This window comes from Perna viridis, chromosome 13 (assembly GCF_037379345.1).
Source record: "Perna viridis isolate PV_CMFRI_1.1 ecotype Kerala chromosome 13, ASM3737934v1, whole genome shotgun sequence".
Lineage (NCBI taxonomy): Eukaryota > Metazoa > Mollusca > Bivalvia > Mytilida > Mytilidae > Perna > Perna viridis.
This window is the reverse complement of record NC_142457.1, coordinates 15,790,845-15,815,050: the sequence shown is the minus strand read 5'-3', so window position 1 is coordinate 15,815,050 and position 24,206 is coordinate 15,790,845. Positions and strand designations below refer to the sequence as shown.

Below are 24,206 nucleotides of genomic sequence, written 5' to 3'. Positions count from 1 at the left end.
AATCAAGGAAACCAAGGTTATAGCGGTAATCAAAAGAAGAATGCAATCCAGGGCCAAAGACCAGGCATGAAAAACAGACATACACAACAAAGAACATAAAGTAACTAAAATCATAAATACAATGTAACAAAAGCAAATGAGCAACTCGGACTCCACTAAAAACTGGGAGCATGGACCAGGTGCACCGGTAGGGTAAGCGGCCTCTGCTTTTCTAGAAACACAGTTTGAATAATATTGGTTAAAAAAATATGAGTTACAAATTACACAAACTGAATACCAATTAATGTGACAGAAGAATAGACACACGGACAGAAGGACGGAATGGAGCGGCAAGACTGCTTTACAACCTACCGTTTGTACTGTATCTCATTAAACCGATTCTCGTTTCACCACTATCAACATCCAGTTGGTCAGGTAATGTCTTGACAAAGTCTTTGAACCACCCAAAGTATCGCTGTGGTACCGAGGAGTCAATCAAAACCGCTATGTCATATCCGTGAGGTTCTGCAGTTGTAGTTGGTATTGTGGGTCCTGTTGATATACTTACTGTAAAAAAAAATCATGAACAGTTACTTCTGAAGTGCAAGACCAGAAGAATCACTAACGATGTGTGTCTATATGCACACTGCAAAATGTTCCACATAAGATATGCATATGGTGATCGGTTCATATGATAATCATATGATGCAAACCATAAGATTTTTATGTGTTGAACATTTGCCTGGGTACTCATTTATCCTTTCTCTATTTATTTCTTTGTTCTTTTACTAGTTATCATGGTAACCCAATATACTTTGTCATAAAAATGAAAAGATATGTTTTCACATTGTAAACATTGTTTCGTAGAGAAAGAAGTGATACGATGGGCCCTTTTCGGTCTTTATTTACATGAGGGGTATTTAAAATGGGAAAGGGGGGACCTCCAAAAAAGATAAGTCAGGGCTTGTTACCTAAAATATTAATAGTGAATACTGTGACACCATAAAATGTCAGTCATGAGACAATTAGATTGGTAATCAAGTATAGTCCACATAACTGGAGCTATAGCAAATGGTAACTTAAAGCAACTTCTATTTATCAAATGCGTGGAAATAAAAATAAAAAAAATCATTTATGAAACAACATCATGACTATATATTGAATTTTGGTACAAGAAAAACATGGGAAAATAAAATGTTATCCCTCATTTCCATTCCTTTCCTTAAATTCATTTTGTTGATGAGCCAATTAGCTGATTCAGACTATTTCAGCAAAGTCAATAAGATAATGTAAGCTATTGTTACATTTTACAACAAATGCTAAACTTTCCTCAGAGTTTCTGTGTAGTAATCAAGCAATGCATGGCACATTACTTTTTTCTAAATTTGGTCTTTTATTCCTCAAATACATTCAATACATCTAGAAAACAACCGGAAAACTATTGAAATTTATCCTGAAGTATATATAACGTAGATGGATTATTTACTGCTCTATAGGGCAAAAGTGTAGGAAAACTTTCCAAATGTGGATTTCAACTAAATTTGACTTATCAATATCTTAAAAAACACTTTGAGGGTTCTGGAGGTCATGAGTTATACTTGGAACTACCATAAAATCTCTACGTGCTTTTCCTCAACGTACCTAGCCTTATACACATTTTGCATAATACTTCAACAGAAAGGCTCTTAATTTATTTTGTCCATAGACTTTCCTATTGTTTCCAAAATGACCCTGACTGAAGATTCTGTAAAATGTAATATATGTATAAAAATAATTGCTAAGCATGAACCTCACTTCTTAAAAAGTCTCCAGAAATTCCCATCAGTCAAATTTAATCTGACCTTTTCCCCAACCATTTCCTCTTAACTATAAAACTAGTCTTAAAATTGTTTTCCAAAAACAAGTATATCACTCAACTATTTCATCCCTAATCCTTCCCAATAAATGAATTTCGATACAACTCAGTCATAAAGCAACCCAATAAGATAAAAACTGAATTCTCGAATACTTGTTTTCCTTTCAGTAACCGGACGTCTGGTTGGTGGAGGCCTTGTAACACGTTCTAAGCACAGAAACGTAGACAAACACATAACATGAAGCATACACATACAAATAAAAGCAAATATACACAAATGGACATTACTCTGCAAATGACGATTATTGAGGAATATTATATATGTGTGTGTATGAAGTAATCGATATTTGTTATATAAGTGTACAGATTAACCTGCCTATGATCTTTTAAGATACCAATCTACGCATAAAATTGATTCTTTTAAGTACCAGTCCAAATAAAATTCAGGCACTACCAATGGCCAAGTGATTCATGTGAACCTACCAAACAAATGATGATTTTTCAGTCCATATATGCTATAATTTCACATAACAATAATCATTTCTGCATTAAGATCTGCACTTTTTAGAAAATCATACAATTATCTCACACTAAAATAAACCAAATGGAACCGAAACAAGAACGATAACTCTTGCAAAATGCCGATTTCATGTACAATCTATATAATGTTTATCTCAAAAGTGCAACAACCAAAACTAAGACTGGTTATGTGATCAGTAACTGTTTCTGAACAAGATATACAACTGAATTGGGTGTGTTTTTGATTTGCATGAATCACCTTCTGTCTGAGTTTTACAATGACTACTTAATATGATGACAAAATTATTTCCAACACTTTGTGAAGAAATGGGTATTTAATTTTAGAAATTATTACAAAATCAATAAATTTTTTACGCTGCTTAATTAACTGTTAATGTCTGTGATAAACAAATAGCCACAAACTGTAAAATTATCTAATTACAAATGAATTAAATTAAAATGCAATGCCTTAAAAAAAAAAGCCTTATATTTCGACTTAATGCCCTTCGCCAAGGTGCGTAGCAATCCCTGTGGGGAGAAATTCGAACTGTCGACCCAGACGAAACAAGATCAAGACAGGTTTAGCTGTATACGAAATGCTTTTATTAATCAGAGTTTTGCAACAAGAACAGAGCATGAGATATAGACACCGTATAAAAAAGATATATTAAAACTTTATGAAACGTTAAAAACTATACATCTGTTCGACATGTATTATGCATTAGATTATTTTTGTTTAAAACTGTTTTTGTTTTTCAGAGATACGAAATAGACACTACTGTAACATTTTCTTCGAAATTCAGTGGTATGATTGATTTTCAAAAAAAAAATTCTACTGAAGTCTTAACAACTTGCCCAAGATTCTGTAATCTTCTAAATATAAAATTCAGGAGGGAGCTGCTCAAAACTTTGAAACAATTTTTTATATTGTTATTTCCTTCACTTAAACAAAGTTAACGTAAGCAATTATCTTTCTATGATCATTATTTAAGTACCCCTCCGTCTAAGAATCAGGCAAAATGTGTATAAGGTGTGGTACGTGAAGAAAAAAAATGAGATTTTATTGCATTATCCAAGTATTTATACATCATAACATCCAGAAATAATCATCAAAGCGTTTGTATAGATTTATAACGCACTATTGATAAACGGCGGGAAAATTTTCTCGCACTTTTCCTTGAATTGGCAGTCACAAAATATCTACGTCACAGATAATCAAGGATTAATTTGAATAGCTTTTCGGTTGTGTTCTAAATGTGTTCAATATATCTGAGGCAAAAAAGACAAAATTGAGAAATATGATGTGCCACTCATTGCCTGATTCTTACACAAAATGGTACCTGTAACTAAAAAATGCACTTGTATATGGAACATTAAAATTGTATAAAGGTAAATTTATCCACCTGTTTCTGACATTATTATAGCTTGCTGACGATCACATATTTACAAAGACACAGACAATGTTAGACAAATAAGTACATAGTGCTGACAAAGACAGACTGTGACAACGACGACGATGCAATTCTATACACAATGCAATATTAAAGTAGTGAAAAACGCTTATTTTGTTTTAGGGTATGTACGTCTCGTCAAGTGACTCCGAAGTTTTATGAGAATGGGTCCTGATTTACCATTTAAATGCACAAATTTTTTTTATCAATTTCAGAGCATTGAGTTAGATATTCAGAGTAAAACATATTGTTGTGTAAAAGTAAAGATCAAAATGACTACTAATATTACAGGTTGAAGACCAAAGTCTAAAGTTCTGGTAGAACACAGTCCAGAAAGGCTTCACTGATGGCATTGACAAAGCTTTTTCATATTCAAAATATTTTCAATCAAAATTATATTTGTTCACGGAATAATGTAAATAATTATAATTTGTTTGCCTTGAATTAACCATTTGGCAGTTGATCGACACTGTAAATATACTGTTCGTTACCTGTAGTTTTGACCGGTGGTCGTCGGGTAGTTCTTTGCGTCGGTTTAGGTGTAGGTTTTAGGGTCGGTTTTGGAGTCGTTCGCGGACGTCTTGTAGGCCTTAAACCTGCTCAGATACATTTACATGTCAGATGGGTGTTACTATGTTATTGTCTTTTCACAATTTCGGAAAGTTTGAAACCAGAAAAGGTTTTTGTGTTTAATATCAAAAACACAGGGCCGAAATATTGGTGGTTTCTAAATATACTAATTCGGAGAGAAATTACCAATTTATCATAGGCGTCTTAGCTATGAAAACGGAGCCAGAATCTTTTACTCGAAATATTCATGTGTCAGTGTGTAAGGAATAACTAATTGAATAAGGTAGTTAAAAAAGGATAGCGTTAGCCAATTGGTTCGTTATCAACGATATTTAATTGGTGTTTTTGTTGAAAATAAAATATATTCCTATATAATTTCTTTACTAGACAATAGCTGCCTACAGCAGGAAAATTAGAAAATAAGTGTAGAAAAATAATACTGATTTCGCTTGTGAACAAATTAGTAGTATATGTACATAGTGAATGAGATATAGCTATAGACCATGCAAGTTAAGTACCACTCTGTTTAAGAATCAGGCAAAGGGTGGCACATCATAATTCTAAATTTGGTCTTTTTGCCTCAAATGTTTTCAATACATCTGTAAATTACTGAAAATTTTTTCAAATATATCTATAGCATCTGTGACATAAATATTTTTTACTATTTTTTATAAACAAAAAGTGAGGGAAAATTTTGCCGTCATTTTTCTATAGTGCATTTCAACTTAACTTGATCTTTCGAAAAAAGACAAGTTTTAAAAACACTTTGATAGTTATTTCTGGAGGTTATCAGGTATAAATACTTGATAAATGCAATAAAATCTCGGCGTATTTTTTCCTACCTTTATGTGGCACAACTTATACTTATTTTTCCCGATCCGAAGACGGACGGAGAGGTACTTAAAAAACAGGGAGACGACGACAGCACATTGAGACAGATAATATTACTATGAAAGTACATGCATTCCCTAGTTTATATATTTTCGGTGAACCTTGCACAGGATCACCAAGTTCAAACATGATTTCTTTATTAATTATTTCAAAGTAAATGATCCCGTATTAGCATAAAATCCCCAAATTTAATCATACACTTACCTGAACAAATTGATGAGAAAATATTTTGGTCAAGTCTCACCAGCTCATCAAAACTCTGTACGTTGAATGTATTATCTTCAGCTGGTAGTGAGGCCATACCATTCAATTCCCTAACATCGGCTAGACCAATGCCAATGGCATATATATGTATGCCGTCGTTATGAGCTTCCATAGCCTCTGGAATAGTCCGACGTTCATTGATATTTGAAACGCCATCAGTAACGATTATTGCTATGTTCTTAACGTCTGGTCTATCGCCATTACGTGCAGTGAACATGTCCGTTCGCATAGTTCTCAGTGCGGCAGCCGTGTTTGTACTACCGAATATATACTTGATGTTATCAATAGCATTATACACTTCAGCTTTGGTTTTGAAGTCTTTCAGATGGAAGTGGACGGTTACTGTGGTACTGTAACTAACAAAACCAATTCTAACGTTACCGTTGTCGATGTCGGAGCTTTTAAGTAGGTCTTTAGTAAATTGAAGAATTTTAACATAGTTGTCTTCCCCTACACTAGTTGACGAGTCAAGGATAATAACCAAGTCCACATTTGCTAAACCACAGCCTTGTAATGAAAGCAAAAGCAGAAATATACTTACATAAAAAAATTGGTAATTTGTAGAAGATTAACATATCTAGAAGCATCAATTTGATAAAGTATAGTAGAACATGCATTGATAATTAGTACAGTTTAAATATCCGGAACAAAAATTAAAAGAATTTTTTCACATTCAACGTATATCAGTTTTTCAATTTTGATTACATATCATCGTTTGTTTCCCAAACCATTACTTCCTGCTTAAATTGATTGAAGCTTTACTACGATATCTATGATTTTCAATCCTCACAAAGTAATGGAATTTTACACGCTATGGAAGTTAAAACCTGCTAATAACAGTGCCTGTATGTCATAACTTATATCTTATTTGGATTGATTTAAGTAGCAGTCCTTGTAAGAATCATGCAAAATCTAAAAAAAAGCTACATATTTTTATTTTTGTAATTAAGTTGTTTTACGGGTCTATGCCATGAAATATGTAACTTTTCATTCAAATCCGCCTGCTCTTAGGAGATAATCAACATCGAAAATCCAATGGATTCTATTGTATTTGAGTGTCATTTACAGAGTTATCTCCCTTTATTTTGAAATTTACAGTGCATTCTATATAATTTTTATCTCTTATGAACACGGGTTATATGAAAAACTGCATGTTAATTTCTGTTTACTATAGGAATTCAAACAAAATATCAAAAATAAAAATATGTAGACTTTTTACCCATGAATCGCATTTTAGCTGGAGTTCTACTTAATACTTTTTTTCAAACACTACAAATTTGTTATATTTCAGATATGATACGGCTGTTTTTAAATTGCTGTTTTCAAGCAAAATCTTTATTAGAACAAATGGCATATATATTCCAAACATAATACTCCTATGGCGCAGATTACAAACCCCGAACACTTGAAACAAAATAATACACAATATTCAATATTCCATCGAGTCAAATATTTTAAATTATATTTTGAACATTTGACACTACTATATTTTGTTAGTACAGGTATATTTTACTGCAATAACATTACATTTATAAGTTTAACAAATTCCATGTAAATGAAAACCATTTTTGGATTTATATCTTTATATATATATATGGTCCATTCTACTATCGATGATGATAGGTTACTCCATGAGAACTGTATATCTAAATGAATCCTATTACTATATTGTTATTTTTGTATTTAAATAAAAACACAGTTCTAAAATGTTTAAGACAAGTATGGCATTTTATATACTATGGCAGCTAAATGCGTGCAATATCAAGTTTTATTGAAGGCTAAAAGCTAAAAAATATTGACTATAATTGTTTTATTGAATTTCTCTGTAGACATTTCTGTTCAAATTTCCAATTCCGTTAGTTACACTTTATCTTGGTTTTTATATGCATCCAGTGAGCTCGAGTCAAGTATAATTAGATTTTTTTATGTTTTATATTATATGTTTTTGTTTTCACCAAATATGTTGATTATACATTTTTGACCAATTAATATTGGATTTTGTCCGTAGTGTTGCTGTGGGAACAACATTGTAGTAAATATACACAGCCGACGTCAGCTGTGCTTTATCTCCTGTAATCAAAACGTCAAGAAGCGTGTAATATCATAAAATATCAGTTTGTCAAAAAAAACCAAATAGTTGTTTAAATTGAATCTTAAATATACAAAATGTAATGATAAAATATACAAGACAAGTCTCCTTTCTTTAGCCATGTTAAACATATACACTCACATATATATAGAAGGGTCTGAAAAATTCCCAACGATGTTAGAACTGTCAAACATGTGATGTAGATTTTTGGTCGTTCCCTCTGTGGGACTCGAACTCGTACCGCTGCGATATCTATAGCAACACCGCCTCGCACAGTCCAGCTCTCTAGACCACTTGGCCAGCTAGGCTTTATTAAAATATAGCTTTCGCTGGTCGGGTCATTCCTCCTCGTAGAATTAATCTAGGGCTGTAACTTAGTACACGATATATGAGTTCGAGTCCCGCGGAGGAAACGACCAAACATTTGCATCGCAAATTTGACAGTTTTGATATCGTTTGGAATTTTTAAGACCCTTCGACAAGTTTACTTTATCTTCCCTGTATCAATTTCATCCGATGGAGCAGTGTAGCGATCTGAGAATATAATTTCACTCAAGGATGCTTTCTGTATTTGAAATGACAGCTATTTGATCTCTGCAACTTTATCAGAAGGCTAGGAAAATGAGTTTTTTTTTGGTTCATTTCAGTGCATTTCAATGAAAAAATAACTCAATTGACAAATCTCGTTTTGGTTCCTTGATTCTGACGAAGCAAACAGTAAAAATACACTTTCAAAAACGGTGTTTTTTTTCGACACATACATGTTCAGCCACTGCCTAATTCGCACGGAAACTGTCACTTAATATATGCACACATTTATATAGAGCTGTTTAAAACCAATTATTACTTGAAAAGTGGGATATAATTGTAAAAAAAAATAATCCCAAAGTTGCTTTGTAGTCAGTTAACTTGAAAATCGATTAACGTAGTAGATAACTGTAGTCATTTTCGCAAAACTTCGTAAGAGTAAAATAAGTCATGAGTTATGATGTTACAATACTTTGGTAAACTGTGCCGTCATAACTTACGACTAATTTTACACTTACGATTTTTTTTTGTGAAAAGGACCACTGATACGTATTGCATAAAAAAAAACTCAGAATCAAAACTGAATACAAGTCCGAAAGTCTACATCATTATTAAATAAAACTGGATTAAGGGAACCAAGGTTATAGTGGAAATCAAAAGAATGTAATCCAGGAACAAAGACCAGACATTGAAGAGTAATCAAGGGAACTAGGTTATAGCGGAAATCAAACGAATGTACTTCAGGGACAAAATCCAGACATGGAAAAAAAGACAAAAATGGAAAAAAAATCTGGGAGCTTGGACTAGGTGCAGCGGTAGGATAAGCGTCCTCTGCTTTTACATAAATGTATTTATATTTGTTAGATTGTTACAATAAGATATGCGAATTGAATACATGTATATCTCAAACTAAACATTAACATCTCTAGAATCGTATTCACGCCATTTTCTATCATACAATTTGCTATTCCACATTTCACTAATCCTGATTGAATTTTCTTTTTCATATTCTTTTATTATAAATGTGGTTTGCTTTTTTTTAAATTTAAACTTAATTGTATTTGATTAAATTCAATGTTATTTTTACAAATTTTAATTTAATTTTTAATTTTGAATTGATTTTCCTATAATCCCTATTCAAAATTCCCGTTCTCTAACAGGTTACCCTCATTCTTTATTTCCTAATTCCCGATAAAGCATATTTTAGGAAGTACATTTACACCCCATACATGTGCTACATCAATGCTTGTGTAGTGCAATAGACTACGTTAAACTGAACGACAGACACGTATATAACTTGATAGAGAGATTAACTAAAGCATCATCAACTTACCTGCTACTGTTGTTACTGGTATTGAAGTGGTAACTGAAAAAATAAAGAAATTTAAATGAGTTATCACAAGAAGCAAGCATGGAGAGATTCTATAAAAAAAGAAAAGGGGAATCAGAATCGATAAAAGCAAGCTATAAATTTTAAAACTACCTGTTATGGTTTTACATGTGTATTAAAACTTACATGCACATTTTTTGTTAAGATCTTTTTTCACTATTTTGTAGGTACACCCAAATATATACAACAATTCAATTAACATAAATGAAAGAATTACAACATTGTATTCTGTAAAATTGGAATAAAAATAAAAAAGAAGAAAATTAACACGTGTTAAAGGTGTTATGAAAAAAAAAATATGATATTGATGACTTCATGTTATGACATGCTAATAATGAATGAAGTATAATGACGTATAATGAATAGAGATCATGCTGTAGGTTGACTGATTTATTTTACGGCTATGTGTATGGGGACAGAGTTATTTCTACTCAATAACCTTTGACCTTTTTGGAAAATGCACAGGTATAATGTTATATAGCTGATTTCACGACCATCGTGAATATGCTTGACATCACCGTGCGTCTGCATTTGAAAATTAAACATTCACTTCATAACTGCATACGCAATTTCCGTAATACGTCATTTCCGACGGAATGATTTTTAGCCAATGATATGTTTAGGTTTCAGTGTATCTACATATATTTCAATTAAAATTAAATATTTGTTAAAATACGTTTGATTTCTTTTTTGAATGCTCGATATCTGATTTATCATGTGGGTTATCAAAAAGTTATTGAAATGAAAAAAGTAGAGAATTGATATTCTTAAACACTAGTTTCCTAGTCATAAATTTAATGATTATGAATGATTATGGAAATATTAGTCACTTTGGTGTCACGAAACTTTTTTTTTTTAAATATAGATATTTTTATTTATTGCAATATTTTATTTTTTTTTAACTACGATGGTCGAGCCCTGCTTATGAAATACAGTTTACTCATTTACTTTCAGTACATGTCAAAGCAGATCATCAATCTTTATATAGAAAGCTTTTCAAATGGAGAGACAAAGATTTATATAGGGTTATAACTTAGTAATCAAAATATTAATGGACCGTTTATTTCTGTTTATTCAGAAATTATTGCATTCATTACTGTGATTTTGTCATTTGAGTCAATCAATTAACTTTTGATAACTTGATACAAAAAATTCCTCAATCAGTATTTTTAATAGTTTTAAAATGCTTTTTTTCGTAATTACGTATTCAAAAATGTTACACTTTCGCACGATTATATTTGAACCTATATTATTGCGTGCTAAAATAAAATGATTGGCAGAGTGGTCCACCCATGAGCAGTTAGGGTAAATATTGACACAATATTCAAACTTAATAGCGTTGAGTTTGAATTGTTGTTAATATTCGACATAGAAATAGATTCCGACACATAATGCAGCCGTTCAAAGAAATTTACAATTCCAATTTAATCATTTCCCTTATTTGACCCAATATCCAAACCTCAATTGAACAAGTCAAAGGATGCCCGAAGTTTCATCTATGTATGACTATATTGGACAAACCTGTGATACAATGATCGTATCAATGAACATTTCGTAGTGGTTTTAATACAGTTTAATAAATTAAGTTGAGATAAATACTGTAATCTGATTAGTTAAAATAGTTTTGTTGTATCTCGATGGACAAAAACTATTGACACACCCTTATTCAGTTAAATTCAGAACTACTTTTAATCACGATGACTTAAATTGCAAATCAACAAACTTAATATATGGATTAGAATGCAACTTATGTGGTTTAGTATATGTCGGAGAAACGCAACAACGGAACGATTAAACAAAAGAATGTGCGGTGATCGTTCGGGAATTAACACCACCAAATTCCCGAGTTTATCAACACTTTAATCAACAAGATCATTCAGTCCTCTCCATGAAAGTTCGTATTTTAGAAAAAAAAAACTACCATCCTACGAACAGTCCCGTTCTAAGTAAAAACTATCGTAGGGAAAGAGAGGAGTACTGGATACGCAGACTAGGTACTGCAATACCTTACAGATGCAATGACAACATCAAAACTATAAGAAACCTTTCAATGCAATATAACAGTAGCATAAATGTGATGAATTTATTTGACAAAAATCCAAGACGGGAAAGGAGTCATGGCCATCGCCACTATCCGTCACCTAAGTTACACGATGTCTCCCTAGATGGTCTCCTTCCTTTCATACAAAAACCTCTTGGACTTCATCACAATAGAACCAAACTTTATACTATACCTCTCACTCTACTACACTTCCGTTACAACACAAGTCTTCACACTCCTGTTTCTTATCCCACCTCGTCATTATACAGACTTGTTGCCATCATTTTGGATATTGGTTTCCAATGACTCTTTAAACCAGTTTGTGTGAAAAGTCAATATGAAGAAAACGATCATTTCTTCCACTATCGTTTGTCAACAAAGGTATAGATGCAATTATTTGACTAACATTCTCCATCACAACAATATTCCCCCATATTTCAAAGACAAATCCATACCAATTATTTCATATTCCTATACTTCACCCATTGCATCCAAAATTTTCAATTATAAAAGGCTATTGTCAAGCCTAAACCACCTGACTGTTCTTTGAAAACCTCTCCATTCAAATGTGGTCCTTCTGGTCACGTCGTTACGGGAGATTTAATCATCATCGAAAACGAATCTCTGCGTAATATCCTTTCTAAATGTCCCAAGTACCGTGAACCACACTCCATAAATTGGAATTATAACTTTAAAGTTCTTATGGATGCCGTCGAGGACTACGCAAGAAAATGGAAAAAACGAGAACAAGAAGACATTGATTCTCTGTCAGAGTGGTTGAAGGCCGTGAGATTTTTAATATTGAAATGAATGAAATATTTAAGTGGGTCAATGAGTGCCAAGGCTACATCAGTTGTCAAAGACCCCGATGTAGCAAAGATATTGTCTACTATACATGACAAATATGTTGTCGTACCAGCAGACAAAGCCATAATAAACATTGTTTTTGTCTGCAAAACGTTTTACATCCAATGTTTATTATCAGAGGTAGACGTAGAAAATGCAGTGATAAGACCTATACTGCTACCACACTCTCCAAAGAAGAGATTGTGTAAAACCATAAATCTGTGCTATCCTCTTTTGGTCTCTCTTCCAAGGACGATGATTGTGATTTACCGCCTATGTATTGGATTACACCTGTAGTGGTATTTATTCAATGTGGATCCTGAAAAATTCGAAAGATCTTTTGGAGACAATTAGTTCAAGACAATTATAATATAATTATAATGAATACAATAGCATTAAAACCTATGATTTTTCAACACTGCATACTTCCTATTCCCCATACTCAGTTAAAATCCCGATTAAAAAACATTATTCATCGTTGTTTTTCCCCAAAAAGAAGGTACACCTAGATGCAAATATATAGTTCTAGGTAGAGATTCCTCATACTTTGTAAGAAATAATTCCAAATCATCGTCCAAATATACAGAGGAAGATGTTTACAAAATGCTGGAATTTTTAATCGACAACATATTTGTCCAGGGTGGTGGACGTATTTTTCAACAAACGGTCGGCATTCCAATGGAAACAAATTGTGCTCATTTACTTGCAGACCCATTCCTTCGCTTTTATGAGGCTGACTTTATAGCTAATCTGATCAGAAAGAAAGAATATCGTTTTGCTTGATCCTTCAATCTCAGTTTCCGCTATATAGATGTACTATCTTTAAACAATCCTAATTTCGGGGATTTGATACACCACATCTACCCAAAAGGACTCGAGATAAAGGATACTACAGACACTGTGAAGTTAGCCTCATATCTTTACCTACACTTAGAAATCGATGGTAAAGGAAAACTATTGACCAAACTTCACGACAAACATGACGACTTTGCATTCAGAATTATCAACTTTCCTTTCATCTATGGCAACATCCCTTCGGCTCCTGCGTATGGAGTGTTCATATCACAATTCATACGTTAAGCCAGAGCTTGCCGAAACTACGCAGACTATTTGTATCGCGCTAGAACTCTAACAAATAGGCTTCTGGAGCAGAGTTTTGTTGCTACAAGATTGAAGTTATCACTACAGAAGTTTTATGAAGTCATCATGAACCCGTGGATCGTTATAGTGTATCCATCTGCACCATGAAAACTGATTTATTCAACGGGTCATAGTTTTCCTTTCTTCGTTTGTCTACCCCGGACTTGACTTTTCCTGAGCAACTGGGCGGGTGTTTCAAGAAAAGCAGACGCTTACCCTACCGCTGCACCTAGTCCATCCTCCCAGTTTTTGTGGAGTCCGAGTTGCTCATTTGTTTTTGTTACTTTGTATGTATGATTTTAATTAATGTTCTTTGTTGTGTATGTCTGTTTTCCATGTCTGGTAATTGTCCCTGAATTACATTCTTTTGATTACCGCTATAACCTCGATTCCCTTGATTACTCTTTCTCATGTTTAAAGATAAAAATATATTTTAAAATTAATTCATAGGAATTGGCTATGATAAAAATTTTGTCTTTTGAAAAAAATCACTTCGCACAATAAACAATATGCACATGGAAAATTTATGTTATTTTTTTTTGAACAGACAAAATTTTTATCATAGCCAATTCTTAAATAAACGAATAATTAAATGAACTGTGCATTTCCTCTCTGTGTATCTTTTGATTTTGACAAAAAAATTAAACACTTTGAACACTTTACAATTTGATGATAAGCGGGCTCATGCCACCATCCCCGTCCACTGGATACACCTATGATAATATAGGCAGTATTATTAAAATGAAAATGAATAAATGTCCCCCAAAAAAAACCTATTTTTTATTTATATCAATTTATTAATTACGCATCTGGTGTAGAAATTAAAAAAAAATCAATAAATTCCAAAGACTGAGTATACAATAACTATAAAAGTATAAAACACATATTTTGATTTTAATGAACTCTTTTAACATATTACCAAATGTTTATCTCCCTCACTATACCTCAGAAGATAAACATGATAAAGATGTTTAAGAACAATAAACAGTTAATATGCAGTTACACTAAATAAGACCTAAACATATAACAATTTGTGCGCATTGCAATTCCAAACAATACTGTTACCTAATACCATGGACACATATCTTGATATATTTAACATATACTATTGAAACCGATTTGAACTCATGGTTCAATGCCAATAAGTATAAAAAACAATTCAAGCTTAATTGATACAGTCCTGAATCAGTATCAAAATTAAATGTTAGACACAGGATATGAGTTTGATCAAAAATGATGTGACCGCTTTTGGCCCCGAATTCCTACTCAGTCAAATACATGTACCCAAAATTCATTACTTGCCTTCTTATTGTATCGCACCTTGCAGTAAACTTCAAAGGGGATCTTACATTGCTCTCCGGACATTAGGACAATGATTGTTTCTGGACCCTTTTTGGGCCCTGCATTTTAAACAGTTCATGTCACAACCTCAAATCTACGTGATTTATGTATCAAAATTAGCTAACAAACTTGCTTAATCATCAACATATCAAAAAGTTTCGTCCTTGTTCTTTACATTTCGTAGTACTTTCTAAGTAGCGTGTTTCACTGTAACAATTTCAGTAAATTAATATTTAACTTTCATTTGTTTAACAAATAGTTTAATGTTAAGTGTTAAATAGTTTTTAAAAACTTTAATGGATGATTCATAAAAAAAACGTTTGCAACCAACTGACTCGATCTTCCGTCGACACTTTCATGAAATACATTTGTCTATCTTTAATATATATGTATGTGTAATAATTTCGAATATGTGTCTCGACGTTTTTGTGACCTCCATTAAAAACAAATTGTTTTAACGGCGTTGTAAGACCTGGATTTAGCCCACCGTCTTATTTGAAATGTCAGGACCATTGTGATACAAGCTGCTCCGGTGGTGTAAAATCGATTTTGCCAGATTTAATTTTGACTTGACTTGATTTAATTGAATTTATTCTCAGTAATTTTGTAGTTACCCTTATTAAGAGTCATTCTGTAGATCGTCTCTGATTCATGCTTAATAGGCCACGTTTGGGATTTTTACGAATTTTAATCATCCCACTGCTGACGCGTCGGTATTTTATTGCCAATAGTCTGCATACAAAATGTTTTATCTTTTCAAACAGGCTTATACATATATACATCATAAATACAGCAATTTGTAATAAATAATCAAATCATGTAACATTTCATAACACAATTTCATTGGGAAAGTGTCATCTATATAACAAATTAATCAGTTGCGGATAATGTAAGAACCAGACAGTGATATGTTCTGATCTGGGACCATACATTTCATAAGCAAGTTCCCCGATATGTTCCCCAAAAAGAAAATTAAGTACATTTGAATAACTTTTATAACAATGTATTCATAGAAAAGACAAAGTTGTCATTATAACAAATTTTCGTAGCGTTCAATGTAGCACCAATTCAAACTATTTTTTCGGAGAATCAATAATATTCATTTTAGTATCAGTCCATATAAAATTCAGACATTGTAGTAGTGGTGATGAATGGTGTAGAAAAACCCATCGAACAAATGATATTATTTCATATCTTCACATGCTGCATTTTTATATAATACTTGTCCTATTTTGTATTTTGATCTGCACTTTTAAGAAAACCACACATTCATATCCACTAATATCAACCAAATCAAGAACGATAACTCCTGAAAAGTGCCAATTTTATAAACAAACTTCGTTGATTCTATCTCAAAAGTGCAAAGCCCAATGAAAAACTAAGAGAAGTTATATAGTCGGCAACTCTTTCTGGACAAAACAAAATATGAATTGAGTGGGCTTTTTTGATATGCATGAATCACTTTTGTCTGATTTTCATAAAGACTACTACTTAAAAGAACTTTTTGTATTTAAATTCATACGTAATTTAAAGACTGTATTCAAAATCACTGCCTAATTCGTACAATATATGGGTAAACTTTAGCATATGTTAAGCGATTAGGTCAGTTATTTCAAAATCACTCAGCAAAGCAATACACTATCTATTAAGAAAATATCTGTCAAAGATAACACCATGACCTGCATATACAAACCTCTTGGAGTGGGCGTAATACGTTCCGTTGTTGTAGAAGATGGTGGTGTAGCGCGTCCTAATATTAACAAACAGATATGCATGTATTTAGACAGTCACATGAAAGAAAGCAGCCAATATTTTTTTTATACTATTACTTAATATATTTTGTTTTAATTCCGAATAAACAACGCATTTTCCAAAGAAAAATTACTTAATAAAATCAACTACTTTTTTTATTGTTTGTCGTTTATGGTGCACACTAGAAGCTAAATGTAATTTATCATTACGAACAGCTGCTTCCTATTAACAAGACATTCACAAATAAATAGACAGTACTTGATAAGGATTTCATTGAAACTGTTTAAGCTTTGATTTTTTGTATTATTTCACATTCCAACAAATTGATTTCCTCATAAATATTTAATCGGATTTAGTTTCATTTAAATATTTGGTCATACTGTTGGATTTACGAGGCTGTTCATTTAAAATCAGGCAGTACCATAATAACGGTTGTATAACATAGTTTTTTTTCATGGCTTTTTTATGTCATGCTCCACCAACTGCCTGGTTTCTGAATCATTAACATCCTTTTAAAATGTTATAAGATTGATCAGTAGAAGGACATATCAAATACTGTCGACTTACTTCTGAAATAGCAACATGATGTACGAGAAAACAAAAACACCTAATTGTGACTACATTTTGATTTCAGCTATCAATAAATTTCATAGAAAAAAATGGGTATACTTCCACCAGATATTCACTGACTGGAATGATTCGAATGAACATATAACGAAGACTAAAAAACATTAAACAGCATTGGTTTAAAAATAATGGTCTGAGAAATTTTAAATTATAAACATATCATATACGCAATACATTTAGTTTTTCCTTTCATATAAGAGAGCCTCGTGCGAGTCCGGGTGTCAAACGAATAAGCCGCTAAACTTGTCGCTAAAGGCGATTAAATAGCGCTCAGAACTCTAGCTGGGGCTGGGACGCTCTGCCACCACAGCAACTGTTGTGTGTGTGTCCCAGGAGGTGAAATTGGATAACCCTGGCATGCTATAACCTTAGGTCGTCAGGCTATAATACGTAAAAAATGTCACGTTTCTCGATCGTTACAAAACCTTGCTGTGGTATTCGAGAGGAAGAGGAGCCCCGGCTTCACTTCAGAAGGCTGAATTATCTGACCCTACCCACCTATCCATATTTCAGGTTGCAATCGAAACTCGTCGACCCTATTATCCTTGTGTCTCATCCTATTTATCATTTCATCATCATTTCATGTTAATTTTTACATCCATTTCATATTCATCGCCCGGATATAGCTTAAGTATTGCTGTTTTATCGTTAAACACCCATCAATCAATCAATCAATCAAGCATTTAAAAGGAATAAATTGTGTATCAAAAGTAGTCTCTAGAGTAAACATTCATATGCCAAAGACCATTGCATCAAAACTAAATAATAGTCTACCAAATCACGATCTAGTGATTTTCGGTTTATGTCGGTCTATTTGCAAATGACACAAACAATTGATCGTAGACAAGAAGGTACGAGAGGTCTTATGTTATCTACTAATGTTCCTTCCATATTATATTTCCAGATAGCATATTTATCATACTAGATGAAATACGTGTAAGCAACATGTAACCTTATCTGACAATGAATGAGTTGATCTCAACAACAGTGCAGGTAAATATTGTATTGAAGTTACGTTCAAAGTAATCGTTTTAGGGGGCATCTACAACATTAAGTTAAATGAATGACATTACAAACATACCTGGACAGATTGATGAGAAGATTTTCTGGTCAAGTCCTTTCAGTTCGTCAAAGTTCTGCACATTAAAGCTGTGGACCGTATGAGGTGGAGATGCTATAGCAAACACTTCCTTTGTGTCCATAAGTCCGATACCAATTGTGTAGATCTTAATATTATTGGCTTTCGCTCTCTCAGCTTCTGGGATCGTTCTTCTAGAATTGATGTTTGAAATACCATCAGTTAATATAATGGCAACGTTAGGAGCATCATCACGATCAGCCGCGGTTCCGAACATCTTGGTAGCCATGGTTGTGATAGCGTCTGCCGTGTTGGTACTTCCGTACGTGTATATAATTTTATCGATCGCGTTTAGGACATCACTTGTAGATGTGAATTCTCCGATATTGAAGTCAATTCTTACGTCAGTACTATAAGTTGCAATCCCAACACGAACGTTTCCGGAGTCAATGTCAGCAGTTGAAAGGAAGTCTTTACAAAACTGCAGCATCTTTTTGAAGTTATCATCTCCTACACTTGTGGATGCATCGAGAATTATAACCAAGTCTGTTTTTGATAATCCACAATCTGTTTTGGAAAAAGTGAAAATGTTAAAATGACAATGAAAATAAAGAAAAAAAATCGAGAGAAAAGGTAGTTCTAATAGTAGATAGAGCAACTATAATGATTGTTTAGCAGACTAAATAAAATGCTTCGCGCGGTGCAGCTTGAAACGATTGAACGGTTTGGCCAAGTTAGAACACATCATTCAAACTTGACACAGCTTTTAATTTTAATTTCAATTATGTATTTGACACATGAAAAGAGTTTGACCAGAATCAATGTGGTCACTTCTATGTAACTTGATTATATAGTTTAATTCTATAAAATACTTTTTTGCTCTCTTTTTGTCCCTCTTTCTATGCAGTTAGAGCCATAACACGTAAAATCAACAACCTTAATTGTTTGGTTTAAAACCTTGCTATAAATTTATAAAGTTCGACCAACTAGTATTCAAGTTATTGCCTGAAAACCAAATGCCTACGAACGACGTCTTAGACGATGGCGACGATGACGACACAGACGACAGTGCATTCTATCGAATAAGATTTCAATATGACCTTAGTTCTAAATGAAAAAAAAAACATCAATCTAATAAAAAATTAAAATAACAGCAAATATAATTCTGATTATATACCAATTAAATAAGTACTAGAAATATCTGTTATTGAATAATGCTATAAACCTCCAAAATATTGTTTTGCACTTACCTTTCATTAAAAAAAACATAGTAGCTATTATTTTTTATAGTATTGCACGTGCAACCCAAATTCATTTGCATAGGTTAAACAACAAAAGCAACGACAACGATATTCAAAAAAGTTAATTGGTAAAACACTGTACCGACACTTAATTTTGATTAATAACATAGATTAGTATGGATGTATAAACAGAACCATTGTGTTAATCAAACTTCGGAACGAGACATGATGACGCAGTGTTTTGGTTAACAAAATAACACAAATAACAAAACTTTTGAATCATATTGCATGAATACAATTTTGTCAATCTTCATTTGTATCATTTCAGGTCTCCAAAATACAAGTACTGTGCAAGAACCAGGCAAAACATTAAATATTGAATGAAAATATAAATCTCAAAATGAAAATAAAACAATTAACAAATTGTGATAACATTTCAGTCTAATAAGTATCTGATTATACTTTTTTTCGTGTTATCAGAGGCGTAACAGTCGATGCGGCATGTGCGATTATCTGCGTGCCAATGTTTGCAAATTTACACTACATTGTAAAACCAAAAACATATTTACACTGCATGGCTACTGACCCATATCCCCTTTTTAGCAAGGCACCTGACTCGCCATGTATTTGACCCAATACAAATTTGGATGTTTCGCCGCTGGTCTTTCTTGATTTATGGTTTCATTATTTATTATTATACTGCCTGATTAAATCATGAAATAGCACTACATTTAAGATCATACCTATCGACTTTCTTTTTTGAAGTAAATCACTTTTTATCCAATTTAACGATAAGACTATGATTTAATTTATACCGATCATCTGACTACGGCTAACTTTATCAGTTCTTGATCGTTAAGAAATATAAGAAAGTTAACCAACAGTTCTGTTTTTAGTTGGATACTACTAAATGTATTATTAACACTATAAGATATTCTGTTTAAACGTAAATCAGAGTACACTTTCATACCAGTTGCTGGTGTAGTATCTGTTGTAAAAAAAAAAGATTAGAAATCAATTATACGTTTACACAACCAGATTACATCTGCCAACTACAAACATACATACATGTAAGTCCAAAATTAATGTCTGTTCCCTGCTATCATAACTACTCTATTAACTGTACCTACCATAAATATTGTTCGCTGTTTTGACCCAAATACTGTTAAAGCTTAAATTGTTTCTCCATTAGTTACATGTAAATATTTAAAAAAATATATTTTTCCCAATTACTTCTTATACATAGGTTTTGCTGGTAGCAAGATATTGGACTTTTTTGGAATGGCTATACTGTTACATGCACTTCTTTATATCCATGCAAAGAACTATATCAAATGTACATATGATGTAACTATATAAAAGAAAATTAGTGCAAGTATTTGTAAGATTCAGGCAAAAAAGGAAAAATCAGAAACATGCATGTCAAAAACACACCGATCTGATAATTTGCCTATTTTCACCATAAAAATCAAAGAAAACATACATTTTCAATATTATTTTGAGAAAATGAGATATAGTTTCATTGAAAAGCACTAAAACTAAGTATTTAAAGGGCAGATAACTCTGTCAAAAACCTCATTTTTCTAACATTCTATTGAAACATTTCTGAGCAAATCCAGTGATGTAGAGATCAAATAATGGTTTTTTTCTAAAAGAGAAAGCAGCTTTGGTGAAATCATATTGTCAGATCGGAGGGGACGTTAATATGCATGTCTCTAATCTCCCCCATTTTGCCTGATTCTTATAATTACAAAAACTTACACTTAAAGAGTGTTCGGTTGAGATAGGTGATTGGTGTGCCAATATTCAAATAGATAAAACACACATATTTAGAGCAAGCTTCACAACGTTAAAATATACAAATTTTAACAATACATTAAACTATTTACAAAGACACAACAGACAACTCATGTAAAAAAATATGTTTAAGTGATTATGTGGAAGGCAAAAAAGAAGTAGCAATTAGAGAGAAAATATAACATAAATATTTACTGTAAATACAATTAGTAATATCATGTATTCCCTGCATATGTTTCTAAAATGAAGTTTTACAATCAGATAAAAAGGAATGTTTGTATTTATTGGTGGCTTTTTCCAACTGCTTTTTACATATTGTTATCATAACTGATGTCTCAAAAGCTTCATTTTCTAAGGAACATCGTTATAAGTTATTGTTTAGCTTGACTATATATCAAATTAATTTATTTTTTTCAAAGAATTTGTTGTAATATACATGTTTGGTGCATAAAATGAATCGGATGAATACCTCCAATGCGGGGTCTTCTTCTCATTGGTGGTGGAACTTTCGGCACTGAAAGGGAGAAAAAGTGATACTCATTAAATAATTCCATGTGTAACCTAAGCGTCAATTTTATATAGGAACTCTATATATTTCAATGACCCTTCTGAAATACGGTGAATTGTATTAGTTTGGTTTGAATGCTTGTGGTCTGACCTTCGTTGACTTTGCAGAACTATGCAATAAAGAGCCTGGATCGCTCACCTACTTAAATTTGTCTTTCAAAGGCAATCAATTTAACAAGAAGTGGTCTAACAATATTGACTTGGTAATAGAAGACTTTGGTAGCACTTATCATAAGGATGATTTTGGCAATTGAAAGTTTATTTCTATTTATTATAGTTTTCAAGATATTGGCTGAAAACTGTATAAAAAATAGCCATCTTTCATCTTTCAAGGGCAATGACTCTTACAAGCAGTCATTTGACAACTTTGATCCCTGGAGACTTTTGCAGGCCTTATAATAAGGATCATTTCAGCAACTGAAAGAATTTGGCTAAACCTAACAATTTTGGAGATATAATATGCAAAAATATCCTGTCTGACTGTTCTAATGTTAGTAACAGTGGACGGATCAAAATTCTAAAAGTTTTATATATTTCCGCTCAGTAGTTTCAGAGGAGATGATTTGTGAAAAATTGTTAACGGACGATGACGATGACAACGGACGACATCGACGGAAGCCATGTGATGGCAATAGCACACATGGCCTTCAGTCAGGTTAGCTAAACGAACAACGAACAATTATCTCTGAAGATGAATGTAATCTTTCATAGAAAGACTAAGAATATTTAATTTCAACATGAAAAATAGGGAGAAAACATAAAGGGCCGTCAACATCATGTCACTCCTAAATTATTTTTGAAGCGACAAGTCAATTGGTGATTAGTCCTAGTTCAGCTTTGGGACTACCTGTACCTAAGTAATAAAATGTCAGAGTTAACTTGGAGAGATATTTGGTATTCTTGGTAGTTTCCAACTCTGCTCCGGTAACGGGTGTTGTAAGGTAACAAAATGGATTTAAAAATCCCCGTTAAAAAAAGACATAGCAAAAGCTCAATGTTATGAAACACATATCCACACAAAATGCTGCATGCTTCCACAATGTCTGTGGTATTTCTAACAGAAAGAAGGAATATGCTACTATCGGAAACGTTAAGTTCTGGTTGACTCACAGACCACGAATTCAAGTGCCCAATGAAATCTCCTATACTCAGGACATTTTATGCGTATGAAATAAAAACAAAAGAAGACAGTAATTTTATATGAAACTAAGAAAACTAAAGGGAATGCGGTCTTGATAATTATTTGTTAGGACGCCTACGTGTAATAATTTAATATTTAATGAAAAAAAATAACTTTCTGAAAACTCAGGCAATATAAAAACCCAAAGTGTCGGAAAAAATAACACACTGTAGTTGTGATAAAACATTCATCGTGTTAATAAGAGGATAATAAGATAATAACAGAGGTAAAATATTTAATACTTAAATTTTAAGTAAAAAAAAACAATATTTGAATTATTGAACTTACATCCTTTGACAGCCCTGTCAAGTTTGAATGGCACATCATCAAGGGTTTGTTCGTCTCCTACAATATACTGATATATAGAAAGAGGATGCGATGAAGTTTGGTCCAACTCGGTTCGATCATTTATTCCATATCCAACAACATAAATTCCTATTCCATCATCTTCTGCTCGCTCTGCAGCTGCCCAAGCTTCGTTTGTATCATCACTTCTCTCATTTCCGGTAAGCAACACGATATAGTTTCTTGCGTAATCTCTATCACCCTTTCTTGGTCTGAACATCTTTTGTCTAGCAGTATCCAAAGCCTTAGCGACATCAGTACCACTACTGCCTTTAAATTTAACGTTATCGACAGCGTTCAGAATATCAGCCTTACTGTCGAATTTATTCATATTGAATTGAATATTGGCATCCGAACCGAATCTCAGTAAACCTAGTCTATACTGGTCATCATCTAGACTTAACTGATTGACAAATCTTTTTGCGTATCTCTTCATCCAGCCGTTAAACTGATCCTTTTGAACGGATGAATCCATCATTAGCACAATATCGTAACCGTCTGGTAATGGGACAGCCGTTGTTGTAGCTTTCGATAGAAAAAAAGCAATTAAACAATAATGTGAAAGTTCATGGCACCAATACTTTGTAGGTTCAATTTTTCGATGGGTAACATTTTCCATGATACTTTAGTGTTTCAAACGAACCACGGATTCAAATTCCAGAAGAAATATCTCAATTTACGTTGAATGAAATTGATGACAACAACCAACGAATTC

At 32.7% G+C, this 24,206-nt stretch overlaps 1 protein-coding gene across 20 annotated transcripts in view; it reads right to left on the bottom strand.

Moving 5' to 3' along the window:
• The window catches only part of LOC148599731 (uncharacterized), a 213,592-nt gene that overhangs the window by 18,580 nt on the left and 170,806 nt on the right, over positions 1–24,206 (bottom strand). For 15 of the 20 annotated variants that reach the window (XM_088559211.1, XM_088559222.1, XM_088559214.1 and 12 more), the window contains 10 exons: positions 23,435–24,016; positions 21,869–21,913; positions 20,573–20,590; positions 18,365–18,928; positions 16,598–16,654; positions 9,480–9,512; positions 5,470–6,036; positions 4,296–4,400; positions 1,988–2,041; positions 352–546 (listed from right to left, as the gene is read on the bottom strand). In XM_088559211.1, the coding sequence (XP_088415337.1) occupies positions 352–546; positions 1,988–2,041; positions 4,296–4,400; positions 5,470–6,036; positions 9,480–9,512; positions 16,598–16,654; positions 18,365–18,928; positions 20,573–20,590; positions 21,869–21,913; positions 23,435–24,016 (2,220 nt within the window). The remainder of the gene's footprint in view (positions 1–351; positions 547–1,987; positions 2,042–4,295; positions 4,401–5,469; positions 6,037–9,479; positions 9,513–16,597; positions 16,655–18,364; positions 18,929–20,572; positions 20,591–21,868; positions 21,914–23,434; positions 24,017–24,206) is intronic. The other 5 variants (XM_088559217.1, XM_088559219.1, XM_088559218.1 and 2 more) reach the window with 5 other exon arrangements.